This window comes from Anolis sagrei, chromosome Y (assembly GCF_037176765.1).
Source record: "Anolis sagrei isolate rAnoSag1 chromosome Y, rAnoSag1.mat, whole genome shotgun sequence".
Taxonomy (NCBI): Eukaryota; Metazoa; Chordata; class Lepidosauria; order Squamata; family Dactyloidae; genus Anolis; species Anolis sagrei.
Window position 1 is genome coordinate 80,889,499 of NC_090035.1, and position 21,264 is coordinate 80,910,762.

General features: G+C 42.7%; 1 protein-coding gene across 1 annotated transcript; it reads left to right on the top strand.

The window, feature by feature from the left end:
- The first annotated feature begins 544 nt into the window (after positions 1 to 544).
- On the top strand, positions 545 to 19,000 carry LOC132780764 (creatine kinase M-type). Its single transcript, XM_067461616.1, has 8 exons — positions 545 to 647; positions 5,829 to 6,044; positions 7,593 to 7,747; positions 10,454 to 10,586; positions 12,221 to 12,392; positions 14,238 to 14,361; positions 16,336 to 16,525; positions 18,649 to 19,000. Exons 2-8 carry the CDS (start codon positions 5,852 to 5,854, stop codon positions 18,825 to 18,827), a joined length of 1,146 nt encoding a protein of 381 aa, XP_067317717.1. The 5' UTR covers positions 545 to 647; positions 5,829 to 5,851; the 3' UTR covers positions 18,828 to 19,000.
- Positions 19,001 to 21,264: the final 2,264 nt, after the last annotated feature.

Below are 21,264 nucleotides of genomic sequence, written 5' to 3' on the forward strand. Positions count from 1 at the left end.
GTTACTTGTAACTAGCTACTCATGAATTTGCAAAGATGTTATAGCTCATAAGCCAGCGTGAAGTTGCTTTATAATGCAATTACTTTTAACTGGCAAGATAGTTACTTGTAACTAGTTACTCATGAATTTGCAAAGATGTTATAGCTCATAAGCCAGCGTGAAGTTGCTTTATACCAGTTTCAAGGCATTTTGAACAGTTTTTCCCTCGAGATTAATGCTCAGGATGCAACCGTTAGTATATAATATAGGCAAATATATGTGCAAGGTGCAATCCTTTATTACAGTCTGGAAAAGTAATGGGACAGGTGCAATCAGTTCCTTTGTTATAATGCAACTCTATGGGCAACTTCAGATATTAATCTTGCAGCAAAAAATATCCTCTGGGTCCGAGCCTGGATATTTCAAAGGAATGGCTTGCTTTGCAGGCAGGCTCGGATGGTCCCAGCCCCACACTTATGGGGCAGCGTCGTCGTCCAATCAGAGCCCGGCTGCTGGTCAAGTGCCGGCCAATGGGAGCCCAGCACAAGGTATATAACCGTAAGGGGTCCGGGCTGGACCTTTGGGTCACCCGTTGTGCTGAAGTGAGAAAAGGCAACGCCAAGGTTCCCCGGGGAAAAAATTGTGCAGGCTTGGATTCTTCTTACCAGGTAAATAAACACACCGCCTTTTGCATTGCGAGCGTGAGAGACGGACAGGAGCAGGTGCAGGAGGATGGCGTGCAGAAATAGCATGCAAAAACCAAAAAGTGGCAGCGGAAGGCTCTGCACATTTGGGGTATCGAACTAGGGCTGGATGGCCATCTGTCAGGAGTGTTCTGATGGTGCCTCTGAGGGACAGAAGCAGGTGCAGGAGCTTGGCGTGCAGAAATGACCATGCAAAAACCAAAACCTGGCAGTGGAGGGCTCTACACATTTGGGGTATCGAAGCTAGGGGTGGATGGCCATCTGTCAGGAGTGCTTTGATGGTGCCTCCACCATCCAGGTTGGACCGCATAGCCCTTGGGTCCTCTTTCAACTCTATAAAGAGTGTTTAAATGCAGTCTGGATGGCCATCTGTCGGGAGGAATCAAATGGTGCCTTCCTGATGGATGGCCATCTGTTGGGAGTGCTTTGATGGTGCCTCCACAATCCAGGTTGGACCGCATAGCCCTTGGGTCCTCTTTCAACTCTATAAAGAGTGTTTAAATGCAGTCTGGATGGCCATCTGTCGGGAGGGATCAAATGGTGCCTTCCTGATGGATGGCCATCTGTCGGGAGTGCTTTGATGGTGCCTCCACCATCCAGGTTGGACCGCATAGCCCTTGGGTCCTCTTTCAACTCTATAAAGAGTGTGTAATTGCAGCCTGGATGGCCATCTGTTGGGGGGGATCAAATGATGCCTTCCTGAATGGCAGAAGGGGGTTGGACTGGATGGCCTCTGGGGTCTCCTCCTTGTAATGTCTATGACCATCTATCGGGAAGGATTCGAAGGTGCCTTTAAATGCAGTCTGGATGGCCATCTGTCAGGAGGGATCAAATGGTGCCTTCTTAAATGGCAGAAGGGGGTTGGACTGGATGGCCTCTGGGGGTCTCCTCCTTGTAATGTCGATTACTATCTATCGGGAAGGATTCAAAGGTGCCTTTAAATACAGTCTGGATGGCCATCTGTCAGGAGGGATCAAATGGTGCCTTCTTAAATGGCAGAAGGGGGTTGGACTGGATGGCCTCTGGGGGTCTCCTCCTTGTAATGTCGATTACTATCTATCGGGAAGGATTCAAAGGTGCCTTTAAATACAGTCTGGATGGCCATCTGTCAGGAGGGATCAAATGGTGCCTTCTTGAATGGCAGAAGGGGGTTGGACTGGATGGTCTCTGGGGGTCTCCTCCTTGTAATGTCTATGACCATCTATCGGGAAGGATTCGATGGTGCCTTCTTTGTATTATTATTATTATTATTATTATTATTATTATTAATTCTCCTTCCAATGTCAATGAGGCTGGATAGCCATCTGTAGGGAAGGATTTGATGGTTTCTTCTGGAAACAACAACAACAACAACAACAATTCCTGCCTGTCAGAAGGTGGTTGGATTGGATGGCCCCTGAGGGGTCTCCTTCTAATCTCTTTGAGGCTGGATGGTCATCTGTAGGGAAGGATTTGAATGTGTCTTCTTGGAATAATAACAATTACAATAATAATAATAATAATAATAATAATAATAATAATAATAATAATAATAACAACAACAACAACAATTCTTGCCTGTCAGAAGATGGTTGGATTGGATGGCCTCTGAGGGGTCTCCTTCTAATCTCTTTGAGGCTGGATGGTCATCTGTAGGGAAGGATTTGATGGTGTCTTCATGGAATAATAATAATAATAATAATAATAATAATTATTATTATTATTATTATTATTATTATTATTATTATTATTATCAACAACAACAACAACAATTCCTGCCTGTCAGAAGGTGGTTGGATTGGATGACCTCTGATGGGTCTCCTTCTAATCTCTTTGAGGCTGGATGGTCATCTGTAGGGAAGGATTTGATGGTGTCTTCTGGGTATAATAATAGTAACAACATCATCATCATCATCATCAACAACGATTCCTGCCTGTCAGAAGGTGGTTGGATAGGATGGTGGATGATCTTTGAGGCTGGATGATCATCTGTTGGGAAGGATTTGCTGGTGACTTCTGGGTAATACAATAATAATAATAATAATAATAATAATAATAATAATAATTATTATTATTATTATTATTATTATTATTATTTCCTTCCTGGCACAAGAGGGTTGGACTAGATAGTCTTTAGGTGTCTCTTCCAACTCTGGGATCCTGTGATAGGGAACTCCCCAAAGACTTATATCACTGTTGTGGTCAGTTTTTGGGTCGGCCTCAAATGTCCCCGCTGACCGTTGACCTTGAATGGTGCCCACTTTGGGCTTTTCCCCTTCCATAAGCATTTTGGGCCGGTCAGCGCAAGGGAAAGCCGGCGTTTAGGGTTGCATCTCCAATGGTTTCCTTTCCTTGGGGTCCTTGCCAAGCCCTTTGCCGCTGCCCGACTGACCGGCGATTGGGTTTCCCGGGACCGCTGACACTTTGCAAAAAAAGTAGCCCTCGGAATGCGGCCTCTTCTGCGCCAGCAGATTCTATCGGGGTCCTTTTCTGGGCAAAAAACTGACCGCTATAAATAACAAGGGACTAAAAATATCCCTAGCTTTCCATTGGGACGGAGACTACGTATCCCACCCGTGATCCCTTTGCTTCTCCACCCCTTTGGCCTCCAGAGGTTTGACATTGATGTGGCCTTCTGAAGGCAGGAAAGTACAGTTTCCCAAGAGAGGCGTCCATTTTTGTTTCTTTCCTTCCCACCATCACCCAGAGGTTTTCAACAAAATTCTAGAATTGGAAGGGGCACCCAAAGGCCATCCAGTCCAACCCCTTTCTCCAATGTGGGAATGCCCAGTCTAAGCCCTCCCAACAGATGTCCATCCAGCCTCTGCTTAAAAAGCTCCAGAGAAGGAGAGTCCAATGGACTCCAAGGCAATGCTGTGAATTCTGGTCATCAGAAGGGTCTTCCTAAAGGTGGAAACGCCTTGAAGGTATCTTAGATGACCATAAATTAGAAATGCCTTGAGATGTCATAGATGGCCATAGTTAGACATATCTTGAGACTATGGTCTTAAATGACCATAGTTAGACATATCATAGATGACCATAAATTAGAAATGCCTTGAAGGTGGTCATAGGTTAGAAACAGATGTCCATCCATTGGAAATACCTTGAAGGTTAGAGGTGTCATAGATAGATGTATCTTAAGACTATGGTCTTAGATGACCATGGTTAGACATATCTCAGATGACCATAAATTAGAAATGCCTTGAAGGTGGCCGTAGGTTAGAAACAGATGTCCATCCATTGGAAACACCTTGAAGGTTAGAGATGTCATAGATGACCATAGTTAGACATACCTTAGATGACCATAAATTAGAAATGCCTTGAGATGTCTTAGATGACCATAGTTAGACATATCTTAGATGACCATAAATTAGAAATGCCTTGAAGGTGGCCATAGGTTAGAAACCGATGCCCATCCATTGGAAACACCTTGAAAGTTAGAGATGTCTTAGATGACCATAGTTGGACATATCTTAGATGACCATAAATTAGAAATGCCTTGAGATGTCATAGATGGCCATAGTTGGACGTATCTTAAGAATATGGTCTTAGATTACCATAGTTAGACATATCTTAGATGACCATAAATTAGAAATGCCTTGAAGGTGGCCATAGGTTAGAAACAGATGTCCATCGATTGGAAATACCTTGAAGGTTAGAGATGTCTTAGATGGCCATAGTTAGACATATCTTAGATGACCATAAATTAGAAATGCCTTGAGATGTCATAGATGGCCATAGTTAGACGTATCTTAAGACTATGGTCTTAGATGACCACAGTTAGACATATCTTAGATGACCATAAATTAGAAACACCTTGATGGTGGCCATAGGTTATAAACAGATGTCCATCCATTGGAAACACCTTGAAGGTTAGAGATGTCTTAGATGACCATAGTTAGGTGTATCTTAGATGACCATAAGTTAGAAATGCCTTGAAGGTGGCCATAGGTTAGAAACAGATGTCCATCCATTGGAAACACCTTGAAGGTTAGAGATGTCATAGGTGACCATAGTTAGACATATCTTAGATGACCATAAATTAGAAATGCCTTGAAGGTGGCCAGGGGTTAGAAACAGATGTCCATCCATTGGAAACACCTTGAAGGTTAGAGATGTCTTAGATGACCATAATTAGAAATATCTTAGATGACCATAAATTAGAAATGCCTTGAGGTAGCCATCAGTTAGAGATATCTTAGATGACCTTAAGTTGAAAACACCTTGAAGGTGGCCATAAGTTAGAGATATCTTAGATGACCATGTAGGAGATATCTTGAAAGTGGCCATGCATTGCAAAAACCTTGTAATTAGAAACATCTTGAAGGCAGCCCTAAATTGGAAACACCTTGAAGATACATCTTAGATGGCCATAAATTGAAAACACCTTGAAGGTAGCCATAAGTTCGAGATATCTTAGATGACCATAAGTTGAAAACACCTTGAAGGTGGATGTAAATAAGAGATATCATAGATGACCATGAGCCGAAAATACCTTGAAGGTGGTCATCAGTTAAAGACATCTTAGATGACCATGAGTTGAAAACACCTTGAAAGTGGACGTAAATAAGAGATATCTTAGATAGGCATGAGCTGAAAACATCTCAAAGGTGGCCATCAGTTAGAGATAGCTTAGATGACCATGAATTGAAAAGACCTTGAAGGTGGCCATCAGTTAGAGATATCTTAGATGACCATGTTGGAGAAACCTTGAAGGTGGCCATGCATTGCAAAAACCTTGTAATTAGAAACACCTTGAAGGCAGTCCTAAATAGGAAACACCTTGAAGATACATCTTAGATGACCATAAATTGGAAACACCTTGAAGGTAGCCATAAGTTCGAGATATCTTAGATGACCATAAGTTGAAAACACCTTGAAGGTGGACGTAAATAAGAGATATCTTAGATAGCCATGAGCTGAAAACATCTCGAAGGTGGCCATCGGTTAGAGATATCGTAGATGACCATGAGCTGAAAACACCTTGAAAGTGGACGTAAATAAAAGATATCTTAGATGACCATAAGCTGGAAATACCTTGAAGTTGGTATCCATACACTGGAAACCCCTCTAAGCCATTTTCTTGGGTGGAGGGTGGGCTGTTCCAAAACATCTTGTTGCCTCTCCACCAAGCGCTCCATCTGTGTCTCGGTGTCCTTGCAGGACCGGTCTCACCTGCCGCCAAGATGCCTTTCGGAAACACCCACAACAAGTACAAGCTCAACTTCAAGCCGGAGGAGGAGTTCCCTGACCTCACCAAGCACAACAACCACATGGCCAAGGTCCTGACCTTGGACATCTACAAGAAGCTGAGGGACAAGGAGACCCCCAGCGGCTTCACCGTGGATGACGTCATCCAGACCGGAGTGGACAACCCAGGTAGGCAGGCCAATGTCTGACCCCCAAACCCTTTGCCCAGGGGAATGTTGACCCTCTTGCACTGCTTATCCCAGAATCCTCCTAGCTTTGGACCTTCCCAAGCTCTCAATCTGTTTCCTTCTGTGTCACTCTTTTACACACCATAATTGCAGTGCTGTAATTCCTCTTGAACATCCTACGATTTGTAGTTTTGGGGAGGGTACTGGCAAAGGATACATTCCAGATAGTGCAGTTACATGTAACTAGTAAATGATGCATTCCAGATAGAGTAGCTACTTTTAACAGTCACAAAATGCATTTCATTTACTTTTAACTGGCAAGGGACGCATTCAAGATAGTGCAATTACTTTTAACTGGTAAGGGATGCATTCAAGATAGTGCAATTACTTTTAACTGGTAAGGGATCCATTCCAGATAGTGCAGTTACATGTAAATGGCAAAGGATGCAATCCAGATAGTGCAATTACTTTTAACTGGCAAGGGATGCATTCCAGATTGTGCAATTACTTTTAACTGGCAAGGGATGCATTCAAGATAGTGCAATTACTTTTAAATGACAAGAAATGCTTTGCAGTTACTTTCAACTGGCAAGGAATACATTCCAGATAGTGCAATTACTTTGAAGTGTCACAAAATGCATTTCTATTACTTTTAACTAACGAGAAATACATTCCAGATAGCAAAGTTAAATTTAACTGGCAAGGGATGCATTCAAGATAGTGCAATTACTTTTAATTGGCAAGGAATGTATTGCAATTCCTTTCAACTGGCAAGGAATACATTCCAGATAGTGCAATTACTTTTAAGTATCACGAAATGCATTTCTATTACTTTTAACTAACAAGAAATACATTCCAGATAGCAAAGTTAAATTTAACTGGCAAGGGGTGCATTCAAGATAGTGCAGTTACATGTAACTGACAAGGAATGCATTCCAGATAGTGTAATTACTCTTAACTGGCAAAGAATACATTCCAGGTAGTGCAATTACTTTTAACTGGCAAAAATGTATTGCAATTACTTTTAACAGTCACAAAATGCATTTCAGTTACTTTTAACTGGCAAGGGATGCATTCAAGAGAGTGCAATTACTTTTAACTGGTAAGGGATGCATTCCAGATAGTGCAGTTACATGTAACTGGCAAGGAATGCATTCCAGATAGTGCAATTACTTTTAACTGGCAAAGGATAAGTTCCAGATAGTGCAATTACTTTTAAATGGCAAGAAATGCTTTTCAATTACTTTTAACTAAGAAAAAATAAATTCCAGATAGCAAAGTTAAATTTAACTGGCAAGGGATGCATTCAAGATAGTGCAATTACTTTTAATTGGCAAGGAATGCATTGCAATTCCTTTCAACTGGCAAGGAATGCATTCCAGATAGTGCAATTACTTTTAAGTGTCACGAAATGCATTTCTATTACTTTTAACTAACAAGAAATACATTCCAGATAGCAAAGTTAAATTTAACTGTTAAGGGGTGCATTCAAGATATGGAATGAGTCAGACGTTGAACATTGGATTATGGTTTGTTTTGCCATGTGCAGGTCACCCTTTCATCATGACCGTGGGCTGCGTGGCCGGAGACGAGGAGTCCTACGATGTCTTCAAGGAGCTCTTTGACCCCATCATCTCAGACCGTCACGGAGGCTACAAGCCCACCGACAAGCATAAGACTGACCTCAACCATGAGAACCTGAAGGTGAGCCCGGGTGGGCGGGATTTCTAGTTTGGCAAGGGCCCCTCTTTTGGCAGAGAAGACCCTGCCAAACATCAACACCAGGATTGCTTATCTTAGATGACCAAACGTTGGAAACACCTTGAGATATCTTTGATGACCATAAGTTGGAGATACCTTAAGCAATCTTAGATGACCATTCATTGGAAACACCTTGAGATATCTTAGATGACCATAAGTTGGAGATATCTTGAGATATCTTAGATGACCATAAGTTGTAGATACCTTGAGATATCTTAGATATCCATAAGTTGGAGATACCTTGAGATATCTTAGATGACCATAAATTGGAGATACCTTGAGATATCTTAGATAACCATACATTGCAAACACCTTGAGATATCTTAGATGACCATAACTTGGAGATATATTGAGATATTTTAGATGACCATAAGTTGGAGATACCATGAGATATCTTAGATGACCATAAGTTGGAGATGCCTTCAGATATCTTAGATAACCATACATTGGAAACACCTTGAGATATCTTAGATGACCATAAGTTGGAGATGCCCTCAGATATCTTAGATAACCATACATTGGAAACACCTTGAGATATCTTAGATGACCATAAGTTGTAGATACCTTGCGATATCTTAGATATCCATAAGTTGGAGATACCTTGAGATATCGTAGTTGACCATAAGTTGGAGATACCTTAAGCAATCTTAGATGACCATAAATTGGAGATACCGTGAGATATCTTAGATGACCATAAGTTGGAGATACCTTGAGATATCTTAGATGGTCATACATTGGAGATATCATGAGATATCTTAGATGACAATAAGTTGGAGAAACCTTGTGATATCTTAGATGACCATAACTTGGAGATACCTTGAGATATCTTAGATGACCATAACTTGGAGATATCATGAGATATCTTAGATGACAATAAGTTGGAGAAACCTTGTGATATCTTAGATGACCATAACTTGGAGATAGCTTGAGATATCTTAGATGACCATACATTGGAGATATCATGAGATATCTTAGATGACAATAAGTTGGAGAACCTTGTGATATCTTAGATGACCATAACTTGGAGATACCTTGAGATATCTTAGATGACCATACATTGGAGATATCATGAGATATCTTAGATGACAATAAGTTGGAGAAACCTTGTGATATCTTAGATGACCATAACTTGGAGATACCTTGAGATATCTTAGATGACCATACATTGGAGATATCATGAGATATCTTAGATGACAATAAGTTGAAGAACCTTGTGATATCTTAGATGACCATAACTTGGAGATACCTTGAGATATCTTAGATGACCATACATTGGAGATATCATGAGATATCTTAGATGACAATAAGTTGGAGAACCTTGTGATATCTTAGATGACCATAACTTGGAGATACCTTGAGATATCTTAGATGACCATACATTGGAGATACCTTGAAATATCTTAGATGACTATACATTGGAAACACCTTGAGATATCTTAGATAACCTTAAACTGGAGATACCTTGAGATATTTTAGATGACTATAAGTTGGCGATACCTAGAGATATCTTAGATGACAATAAGTTGGAGATACCTTGAGATATCTTAGATGACCATAACTTGGAGATACCTTGAAATATCTTAGATGACTATACATTGGAAACACCTTGAGATACCTTAGATGACCATAAATTGGATATACTTTAAGACATCTTAGATTACCATAAGTTGGAGATACCTTATGATATCTTAGATGACCATAACTTGGAGATACCCTAAGCAATCTTAGATGACCTTAAATTGGAGATACCTTGAGATATCTTAGATGACCATAAATTGGAGATACCTTGAGATATTTTAGATGATCATAAATTGGAAATACCTTGAGATACCTTAGATGACTATAAGCTGAAAATGAACATAACTTGGAAAGATCTTGAGATATCTTAGATGATCATAAGTTGGAGATATCTTGAGATATCTTAGATGACCATAAACTGGAGATATCTTGAGATAGATGACCATAAATTGGAGCTACCTTGAGATATTTTAGATGATGATACATTGGAAACACCTTGAGATATCTTAGATGACCATAACTTGGAGATATATTGAGATATTTTAGATGACCATACGTTGGAGATACCTTGAGATATTTTGGATGATCATAACTTGGAGATACCTTGAGATATCTATGACCATACATTGAAAACACCTTGAGATATCTTAGATGATCATAAGTTGGAGATATCTTGAGATATCTTAGATGACCATAAGTTGGAGATATCTTGAGATGTCTTAGATGACCATACATTGAGATAGTTTAGATGACCATAAATTGGAGATATCTTGAGATACCTTATGGCCCTTCCGCAAAGCCATATAACTCTGAATATCAAGGCAGAAAATCCCACAATATCTGCTTTGAACTGGGATATCTTAGTCCACACTGATGTATAATCCAGTTCAGTGTGGATTTGATACAGCTGTGTGGAAGGGACCTTAAGGTCTCAACCAATTCAGGAGATAACACTTTCAAACCAGGAACAGGCAAATTATGTATATTTTGTAATTATGTATCTTTTGGCCTTCCAGAGGTCCAAAACATTTGGAAGGCCAAAGTTGGCCCATGCATGTTTCTCCGCGTGTGCTAGGGCCTCCGACACCGCTCTGACCCGTCTTTCCTGCCCGCTCTTCCTTTTCTCCGCAGGGTGGAGACGACCTGGACCCCAACTACGTCTTCAGCAGCCGCGTGCGGACGGGGCGCAGCATCAAGGGGTACACCCTGCCCCCCCACTGCAGCCGTGGGGAGCGCCGTGCCGTGGAGACCCTCTCCATTAAGGGTAATGGCAGAAATGGCAGTGTAGCACCAAGCAAGCTAGATGGCTGGACCACCACCTGGGCTTCTGTGGCTGCATCCGCAAAGTAGAATTAACACACTTGGATGACACTTGAACTGCCCCGGCTCCATCTGTGGGGTTCTGGAAGTTGCAGTTTCTCAAGGCCCTTCTAATTCACTGCAATCTAGAACTCCTATGACCCCCATCGCCTTGAATCGTGGTGTCAAATTGCGTCCGTTCGGCAGAGGAGTTGCACCTTTGGTAAAACTACAACTCCCATCATTACATAGCATGGGGGGCATTGTAAATGAGCACCCTTAGTAAAGCTACAACTCCCACCATTCCATAGCATGGAGGGCACAGCATTGCAGATGCACATCTATAGTAAAATTACAATTCCCACCATTCCATAGCATGGAGGGCACAGCATTGCAGATGTAAATCCTTAGTAAAACTACAACTCCCACCGTTCCATCGCATGGGGGTCACAGCATTGCAGATGCACATCCTTAGTAAAACTACAACTCCCGCCATTCCATTGCATGGGAGTAATGGCATTGTAGATGCGGACCCTTAGTAAAACTACAACTCCTAACATTCCATAGCATGGGCGTCATGGCATTGTAGATGTGCACCCTTAGTAAAACTAGGACTCCCACCATTCCGTAGCATGCGGGTCATGCATTGTAGATGAACACCATTAGTAAAACTACAACTCCCACCATTCCATAGCATGGAGGTCACAGCATTTGCAGATGCACATCCTTAGTAAAACTACAACTCCCACCATTCCGTAGCATGGGAGTCACAGCATTATACATGCACACTCTTAGTAAAACTAGAACTCCCACCATTCCATTGCATGCGGGTCTTGCATTGTAGATGCACACCATTAGTAAAACTACAACTCCCACCATTCCACTGCATGGGGGTCATAGCATTGTGGGTGCGCATAGTAAAACTACAACTCAACATTCCATAGCATGGGGTCATGGCATTGTAGGTGCACACCCTTAGAAAAACTAGAACTCCCACCATTCCATAGCATAGGGGTCATACATTGTAGATGCACACCATTAGTAAAACTACAACTCCCACCATTCCATTGCATAGGGGTCATACATTGTAGATGCACACCATTGGTAAAACTACAACTCCCACCATTCCATTGCATGCGGGTCATGCATTGTAGATGCACACCCTTAGTAAAACTACAACTCCCACCATTCCATTGCATGGGGGTCATGGCATTGGTAAAATTGCTATGGAATTGTGGGAATTGTAGTTTGACATGAGCCTTGAGCCTTCTCTGCCGAAGAGTGCTGGTGCTTCACGAAACTACAAATCCTAGCATTGCATAGAATTGAGCCATGGCAATTAAATGAGAGGTGGGGGCTGTATTTATAAGGCCTTGAGCCTCCTCTGCCGAAGGAGGCTGATGCCTCACCAAACTACAAATCCCAGCATTGCATAGCATTGAGTGAATGCAATCAAATATGCCTTTTGCTCAGCAGTAAGATGACCATATAACGCACACTTGAATTTTGGAGAGGTCGTTTAGTCCAAACGGTGAGCATTAGATTCGAGTAATGCGCTTCGAATGTGGTTCAGTTCCTATGTGTCCCTTTTCCCGGCAGCTCTGAACAGCTTGACCGGAGAGTTCAAGGGCAAATACTATCCCCTGAAGGACATGACCGATGCGGAACAGCAGCAGCTGATCGACGACCATTTCCTCTTTGACAAGCCCGTCTCCCCACTCCTGCTCGCCTCTGGCATGGCCCGCGACTGGCCCGACGCCCGCGGTATCTGGTAAGTGTGGCATCCAATGGCAGGAGCATACCAATTCAGCTCGCCCTCCAGGTGTTTTGGACTCCAACTCCCACCATTCCTAACAGCCGGTAGGCTGTTAGGAATGGTGGGAGTTGGAGTCCAAAACACCTGGAGGGCCAAAGTTGGCCCAGGCCTGACTTGGCCTGGCATTACATGGGATTCATTAAGTGGTCTCCCATCCAAATCCTAACCGGAGCTGACCCTGCTTAGCTTCCAATGCAATAGGCCATCTTGCCCTTCCTGTGTTAAGAGGTCAAGTTCATCTCATTCATCCAGGTCCATTTCCCATCCTGTGTGCATTCAAGTTGTAACACAATTTTTGTTCCTGGATCAATGCTGTTAGGAATGGTGGGAGTTGGAGTCCAGAACACCTGGAGGGCCAAAGTTGGCCCAGGCCTGATTTACGGTGACCCTATGACTCTGCAATACATGGGACTCATTAAGTGGTCTCCCATCCAAATCCTAACCAGAGCTGACCCTGCTTAGCTTCCAATGCAATAGGCCATCTTGCCCTTCCTGTGTTAAGAGTTCAAGTTCATCTCATTCATCCAGGTCCATTTCAAATCCTCAGTGCATTCAAGTTGTAAAACGATTATTGTTTCTGGATTATCAGTGTTGTTTCCTAATTGGTTCTATCCTAAAAACATGGGAAAAGTTGATTAAACTTGTCATTACGGGAGTGATGCAGCATATTATATTATATTATATTAATTATATTATATTATATTATTATATTATATATTATTATTATTGTTATTATTATTATTATTGTATTATATTATCATTACGGGAGAGACATCCTGCAGCGCATTATATATTATATTATATTATATTATATTATATTATTATATTATACTGTCATTATGGGAGAGACATTCTGCAGCACATTATATATTATATTATTATTGTATTATATTATTGTATTTTATTTTATGTTGTTATATTACTATATAATATTTATTATATTAGATTATGATATTTTTGTAATATATTACAATATGTTACACAATTTTTGTTTCTGGGTTATCGATGTCATTTCCTAATTGGCTCTATCCTAAAAATTATTATTATTATTATTATTATTATTATTATTATTATTATATTTCTACCCTGCGTTAAGAGTTCAAGTTCATCTCATTCATCTCAGCCGATAGGCTGAGAAAGGCGGTATACAAATACGGCAAATAAATAAATTATCTCAAAGCAGCTTAGCAAAAACATGGGGAAAGTTTACTAAGCTTGCAAAAAGCTATGTTTTTGTGAGACATCCTGCAGCACATTATGCTATTATATTATATTATAATATTATAATAATTTATTTTATTCTTTTTATTTATTTACAGTATTCATATACCGCTTTTCTTACCCCTGGGGAGGATTCAAAGCTATTTACAAAAAATAATGGCAAAATTCAATGCCTTACATTCAATGCATAAACCAAATTATAAATCAAATATATTATATTACATCAAATAAGATATTATATTATGTAATATGATTTTTGTTCCTGGGTTATAGACGTCGTTTCCTAATTGGTTCTATCATAAAAGCATGGAAAAAGTATATTAAATTTGCAAAACTTTGTTTCTGCGGGAGGGACATCCTGCAAGTCATTATGCTCTAGTTTTTCAATAAATATCTTAAGAGTCCCAACCAATTCAACATTATGACAACCTCAAAAACAAACTTTCTGGAGGACAATTACTAATTTCCAAGTCAGGACTGCAGACTCGAACAGGAAATAACACTTTCAAACCAGGAACGGATCATTTTCCAATGTTGTGACGTGGTGTCATATCCTTGACGTTGCACCTCGCCTTCCAGGCACAATGACAACAAGACCTTCCTGGTCTGGGTGAACGAGGAGGACCATCTCCGCGTCATCTCCATGCAGAAGGGCGGCAACATGAAGGAGGTCTTCCGGCGCTTCTGCGTCGGCCTCCAAAAGGTGAGCTTCCACAAACCTTCCATGTCGACAGCGTGACGCTGCAGCGAAAAAGGCCAATGCGATCCACAGAAGTCTAGTGTCCAAATAGAAGGAAGTCATTGTCCGACTCTCTTCTGGATGACATTTGTGGGTCCCTTCCTCGACTACGACTCTATGGAAGTCTTTAAACAGAAGCTGTATGGCCATCTGTCGGGAGGGATCGAATGGTGTCTTACTGACTGGCAGAGGACTGAATGGGGGTCCCTTCCTATCCTAGGAACCTCTATCTATCTATCTATCTATCTATCTATCTATGGGTTGGACTGGATGACCTTTGGGGATCCCTTCCAATTCTAAGATTATCTATCTATCTATCTATCTATCTATCTATCTATCTATCTATCTGTATGTATGTATGTATGTAAGTATTTTCCAGTGTTGGACAGGATGGCTTTTGGGAGTTCATCCATCCATCTATTTCTTGGGGGTTGGACTGGATGACCTTTGGGATCCTTTCCTATCCTATGATTGTCTGTCTATCATCTATCTATCTATCTATCTATCTATCTATCTATCTATCATTTATATACCTAGGGGTTGGACTGGATGGCCTTTGGAGGAACCTTCCAATCCTAGGATTATCTATCTATCTATCTATCTATCTATCTATCTATCTATCTATCTATCTATGGGTTGGACTGGATGACCTTTGGGGATCCCTTCCAATTCTAAGATTATCTATCTATCTATCTATCTATCTATCTATCTATCTATCTGTATGTATGTATGTATGTATGTATGTATGTAAGTATATTCCAGTGTTGGACAGGATGGCTTTTGGGAGTTCATCCATCCATCTATTTCTTGGGGGTTGGACTGGATGACCTTTGGGATCCTTTCCTATCCTATGATTGTCTGTCTATCATCTATCTATCTATCTATCTATCTATCATTTATATACCTAGGGGTTGGACTGGATGGCCTTTGGAGGAACCTTCCAATCCTAGGATTATCTATCTATCTATCTATCTATCTATCTATCTATCTATTTCTTAGGGGTTGGACTGGTTGGCCTTTGGGAGTCCCTTCCAATGCTAGGATCCTCTATCTGTCTGTCTATATTTTTAAGTGGTTGGACAGGATGGCTTTTGGGAGTCCATCCATCTATTTCTTGGGGGTTGGACTGGATGACCTTTGGGAGTCCCTTCCAATGCTAGGATCATCTATCTATCTATCTATCTATCTATCTATCTATCTATCTATCTAGGGGTTAGATTGGATGGCCTTTGGGGGTCCCTTTCAATCCTAGGATTCTGTATCTATTTCTTAGGGGTTGGACTGGATGACCTTTGGGGATCCCTTCCAATGCTAAGATCCTCTATCTATATCTATATATGTGTGTATTTCCCAGTGGTTGGACAGGATGACTTTTGGGGGTCCCTTCCAATTCTAGGATTCTCCATCCATCCATCCATCCATTTCTTGGGGGGTTGGACTGGATGACTTTCAGGAGTCCCTTCCAGTGCTAGGATCATCTATCTATCTATCTATCTATCTATCTATCTATCTATCTATCTATCTATCTATCTATCTATCTATCCATCCATCCATCCATCCATCCATCCATCCATCCATCCATCCATCCATCCATCCATCCATCTGTATTTTCCAGTGGTTGAACAGGATGACTTTTGGGGGTCCCTTCCAACTCTAGGGTCCTCTATCTATCTATCTATCTATCTATCTATCTATCTATCTATCTATCCATCCATCCATCCATCCATCCATCCATCCATCCATCCATCCATGTAGAATTCTGTATCTATCTATGTATGTATTTATTGGGGGTTGGACTGGATGACCTTTAGGGGTCCCTTCCAACTCTAGGATTCTCTGTCTCTCTCTATATGTATTTATTGGGGTTGGACTAGATGCCCTTCACTGGACACCTAGATTCCGGGACTCATTGCGTTCTCTCTCTTTTTCCTGGGGAAGATTGAGGAGATCTTCAAGCAGGCCGGCCACCCCTTCAGCTGGAATGAGCACCTGGGCTACGTCCTGACCTGCCCCTCCAACCTGGGCACCGGCCTCCGTGGCGGCGTCCACGTCAAGCTGCCCCACCTCAGCAAACACGCCAAGTTTGAGGAGATCCTGACACGTCTCCGCCTGCAGAAGCGTGGCACAGGTACGGCTGCCCACCTGCCCCTCGCCGGCATCCTTCGTGCCTTGCCAATTGCACGTAGGATGCACCTGCACTGCAGAATGAATACATGTCATGGCTCGATGCTGGGAGTTGTAGTTTCTCAGGTGGACTTTGGAGGCGATGAGGTGGAGGGTTAAGAACAGACCAGTGTGTCCAATGGTCAGGAATAGGCTAAATGTTGACCAATGGCCACCAACAGACCTAAACTTGACCAAAAATAGGAAGAGGCCAGAGCCTGACCACTGCTCAGGAATAGACTACAGTTCGATCAGTGATTTTGGAACAGGCCAGAGCTTGACCAATGCTCAGGAATAGTTTGACCAATGGTCAGGAATAGAGCAAAATAGAGTTTGGCCAGTGGTCAATAACAAACAGAGTTTGAGCAATGGTTAGGAATAGACTAGAGTTTCACCAGTGGTCAATAACAGGCCAGAGCTTGACCACTGCTCAGGAATAGTTTGACCAATGATTAAGACTAGACTAGGTTTTGAGCAATGGTCAGAAACAGACAGGAATTTGACCAGTTCTCAGGAACTGACCAATGGTTAGGAACAAATTAGAGTTTGACTAATGTCAAGAACAGGCTAGAGCTTGAACAATGGTTAGGAATAGCTTGACCAATGATTAGGAACAGACTAGAGTTTGACAAATGATCAAGAACAGGCTGGAGCTTGACCAGTGCTCAGGAATAGTTTGACCAATGGTCAGGAACTGGCCAGAGCTTGACCAATGGCTAGGAACACTCCAAAGTTTGATCAATGTTTAGGAACAAGTCAGAGCTTGACCAGTGGTCAGGAATAGTTTGACTAATGATTAGGAACAGACTAGAGTTTGACTAATAGTCCAGAGCAGACCAGAGCTTGACCAATGGTTAGGAACGGGCCAGAGCTTGACCAATGGTTAAAAAACAGGCCAGAGCTTGACCATTGCTCAGGAATAGTTTGACCAATAATTAGGAACAGACTAGAGTTTGACTAATGGTCAAGAGCAGGCCAGAGCTTGACCAGTGCTCAGGAATAGTTTGACCAATGGTGAGGAACAAGTCACAATTTGACCAGTGATTGGGAACAGACTAGAATTTGACAAATGATCAAAAACAGGCCGGAGCTTGACCAGCGCTCAGGAATAGTTTGACCAATGGTGAGGAACAGGCCAGAGCTTGACTAATGGCCAGGAACACTCCAGAGCTTGACCAATGGTTAGAAACAGACCAGAGCTTGACCAGTGTTCAGGAATAGTTTGACCAATTATTAGGAACAGACTAGTGTTTGACTAATAGTCCAGAGCAGGCCAGAGCTTGACCAATGGTTAGGAACAGGCCAGAGCTTGACCATTGCTCAGGAATAGTTTGACCAATGGTTAGGAACAGAATAGAGTTTAACTAATGGTCAAGAGCAGGCCAGAGCTTGACCAATGGTTAGGAACAGATCAGAGCTTGAGCAATAATTAGGAACAGGCCAGAGCTTGACCAATGGTTAGAAACAAGCCAGAGCTTGACCATTGCTCAGGAATAGTTTGACCAATGGTTAGGAACAAGTCAGAGCTTGACCAATGATTGGGAACAAACTAGAGTTTGACAAGTGATCAAGAACAGGCCAGAGCTTGACCAGTAGTTAAAAACAGGCCAGAGCTTGACCAATGGTTAAAAACAGGCCAGAGCTTGACCATTGGTCAGGAATAGTTTGACCAATGGTTAGGAATACACTAGAGTTTGACCAATGATTAGGAGCAGAATAGAGTTTAATGGTCAAGAGCAGGCCAGAGCTTGACCAATAGTTAGGAACAGACTAGAGCTTGGCCAATGGTTAGAAACAAGCCAGAGCTTGACCATTGCTCTGGAATAGTTTGACCAACCAATGGTAAGGAACAAGTCAGAGCTTGACCAATGATTGGGAGCAGACTAGAGTTTGACAAATGATCAAGAACAGGCCAGAACTTGACTAGAGCTCAGGAATAGTTTGACCAATGGTCAGGAACAGGCCAGAGCTTGACCAATGGCTAGGAACAGACCAGAGCTTGTCCGGTGCTCTAGTTTGACCAATGGTTAGGAAGAGGTCTTGCTTGGGTGAGACCCATGTCCGATGCTCCATCTCTTTGCCCGGCAGGTGGTGTGGACACTGAGGCCGTGGGCGCCGTCTTCGACATCTCCAACGCTGACCGCTTGGGCTCCTCCGAAGTGGACCAAGTGCAGCTGGTGGTGGACGGGGTCAAGCTGATGGTGGAGATGGAGAAGAAGCTGGAGAAAGGCCAAGCCATCGACGACATGGTCCCCGCACAGAAGTGAGCCGCCTGGGCAGAGATGTGCCCGCCCTGCGCTCTGGGGCCCGGACCCCGGGGGCAGCGTGACCCCAAGGCCCCCGGCCGGACGCCCCTTTGGCCAGCCACACAGAGCCATCGCCACCGCTGACCGAGAGAATAAAGCCAAGGGCGGGCCCCTCAAGCCTTGCCTTCCCCTCACAGACTTCTCCTTGGTTTTCTTTTGCTTTCCTGTTCCGAGAAATGAGTCGTCGAGGAGGTCCATCTACACTGCTGAATTAATGTGGTTTGGCTCCACTTTGAGTGATGTGTTGCAATGCAATGCAATCCTAGGATTCAGAGTTGAGCCCTTTTGGACTTGGGGAAACTACAACTCCCAGCATTGCATAGCATTGGGGTCAAACTTGCATTTGTGCTACAATGTAGATGCATCCTCCGGAAGCAGAAATAAAGCGGGGTATACATAACCATAACCATAACCATAACCATAACCATAACCACAACCACAACCACAACCACAACCACAACCACAACCACAACCACAACCAACCACCACCACCACCACCACCACCACCACAACCACCACCACCACCACCACCACCACCACCACCACAACCACCACCACCACCACCACCACCACCACAACCACCACAACCACCACCACCACAACAACAACAACAACAACAACAACAACAACAATAATAATAATAATGGATGGAAAATATGGAGAAGACACAACAAATACGATGAATTTCTCAGGGATGGAGACTACAATGTCCTCCAGATGTTGCCAAACTAGAATTCCCATCATTCTCACTATTAGCTATGCTGGTTAGAGAGTTATAGTTCAAGCAAGGGTTGGGAAGAGCATCCCATGAGACATCTATATAAATAAAAATGTAATGTTCGTTTGTGGGATTGACAGAACTCAAAAATCAGTGGACGAATTGGCACCAAATTTGGACACAAGACACCTAACAACCCAATGTAAGTCCTTCACTCAAAAAAAAAAATGATTTTGTCATTTGGGAGTTGTAGTTGCTGGGATTTATAGTTCACCTATAATCAAAGAGCATTCGGAACCCTACCAATGATGGAATTGAACCAAACTGGGCACACAGAACTCCTATGACCAACAGAAAATACTGGAAGGGTTTGGTGGGCATTGAGTTTGGGAGTTGTAGTTCACCTACATCCAGAGAGCACTGTGGACTCAAGCAATGATGGATCTGGACCAAACTCTACATGAATACTCAATATGCCCAAATGTGAACACTGGTAGAGTTTGGAGGAAATAGTATCTTGACATTTGGGAGTTGTAGTTGCTGGGATTTATAGTTCACCTACAGTCAAAGAGCATTCTGAACCCCACCAATGATAGAATTGAACCAAACTTGGCACACAGAACCCCCATGACCAACAGAAAATACTGGAAGGGTTTGGTGGGCCGTGTCCTTTGGTTTGGGAGTTGTAGTTCACCTACATCCAAAGATCACTGTGGACTCAAACAATGATGGATCTGGACCAAACTCTACACAAAGACTCAATATGCCCAAATGTGAACACTAGTGGAGTTTGGGGAAAATAGAATCTTGACATTTGGGAGTTGTAGTTGCTGGGATTTATAGTTCACCTACAATCAAAGAGCATTCTTAATCCCACCAACAATAGAATTGGGCCAAACCTCCTACACAGAACCCCATGTGGGCCACAGCAACGCCTGGCAGGGGACAGCTAGTAGAAAATAAAAAAAGTAAAGGTTGTCCCCTGACATTAAGTCCAGTTGTGTCCAACTCTGGACGGTGGTGCTTATCTCCATTTCTAAGCCGAAGAGCCGGTGTTGTCCTCAGACACCTCCAAGGTCATGTGGCCAGCATGACTGCATGGAGCGCCCTTACCTTCCCGCCGGAGCGGTACCTATTGATCTACTCACCTTCGCATCTTTTCGAACTGCTAGGTTGGCAGAAGCTGGGGCTGACGGCGGAAGCTCACGTCGCTCCATCTCCATTTCTAAGCTGAAGTGCTAGTGTTGTCCTTAGACACCTCCAAGGTCATGTGGCCGGCATGACTGCATGGAGTGCCCTTACCTTCCCAGGTATCTATTGATCTACTCTCCTTTGCATGTTTTCGAACTGCTAGGTTGGCAGAAGCCGGGGCTGACAGTGGAAGCTCACTCCGCTCCCCGGATTCGAACCTGCAACCTTTCGGTCAGCGAGTTCAGCAGCTCACAGAAGGTCATTTAATTGTGTGCCTTCATTTCATGGGTCTTAGGAAGCTTTGTCCAAAATGAGATTCTGCTCCTTCCTTCTTTCTGAGGCTGAGAGAGTGTGACTCACCCAATGCGTTTCCATGTCCGAGCGGGGATTCGAACCTGGGTCTCCAACATTCAAACCACAACATCAAGAATGTAAATACAACACTAATACACAAAATGTTATAATGGGATGCTGGATAGATACCTCATT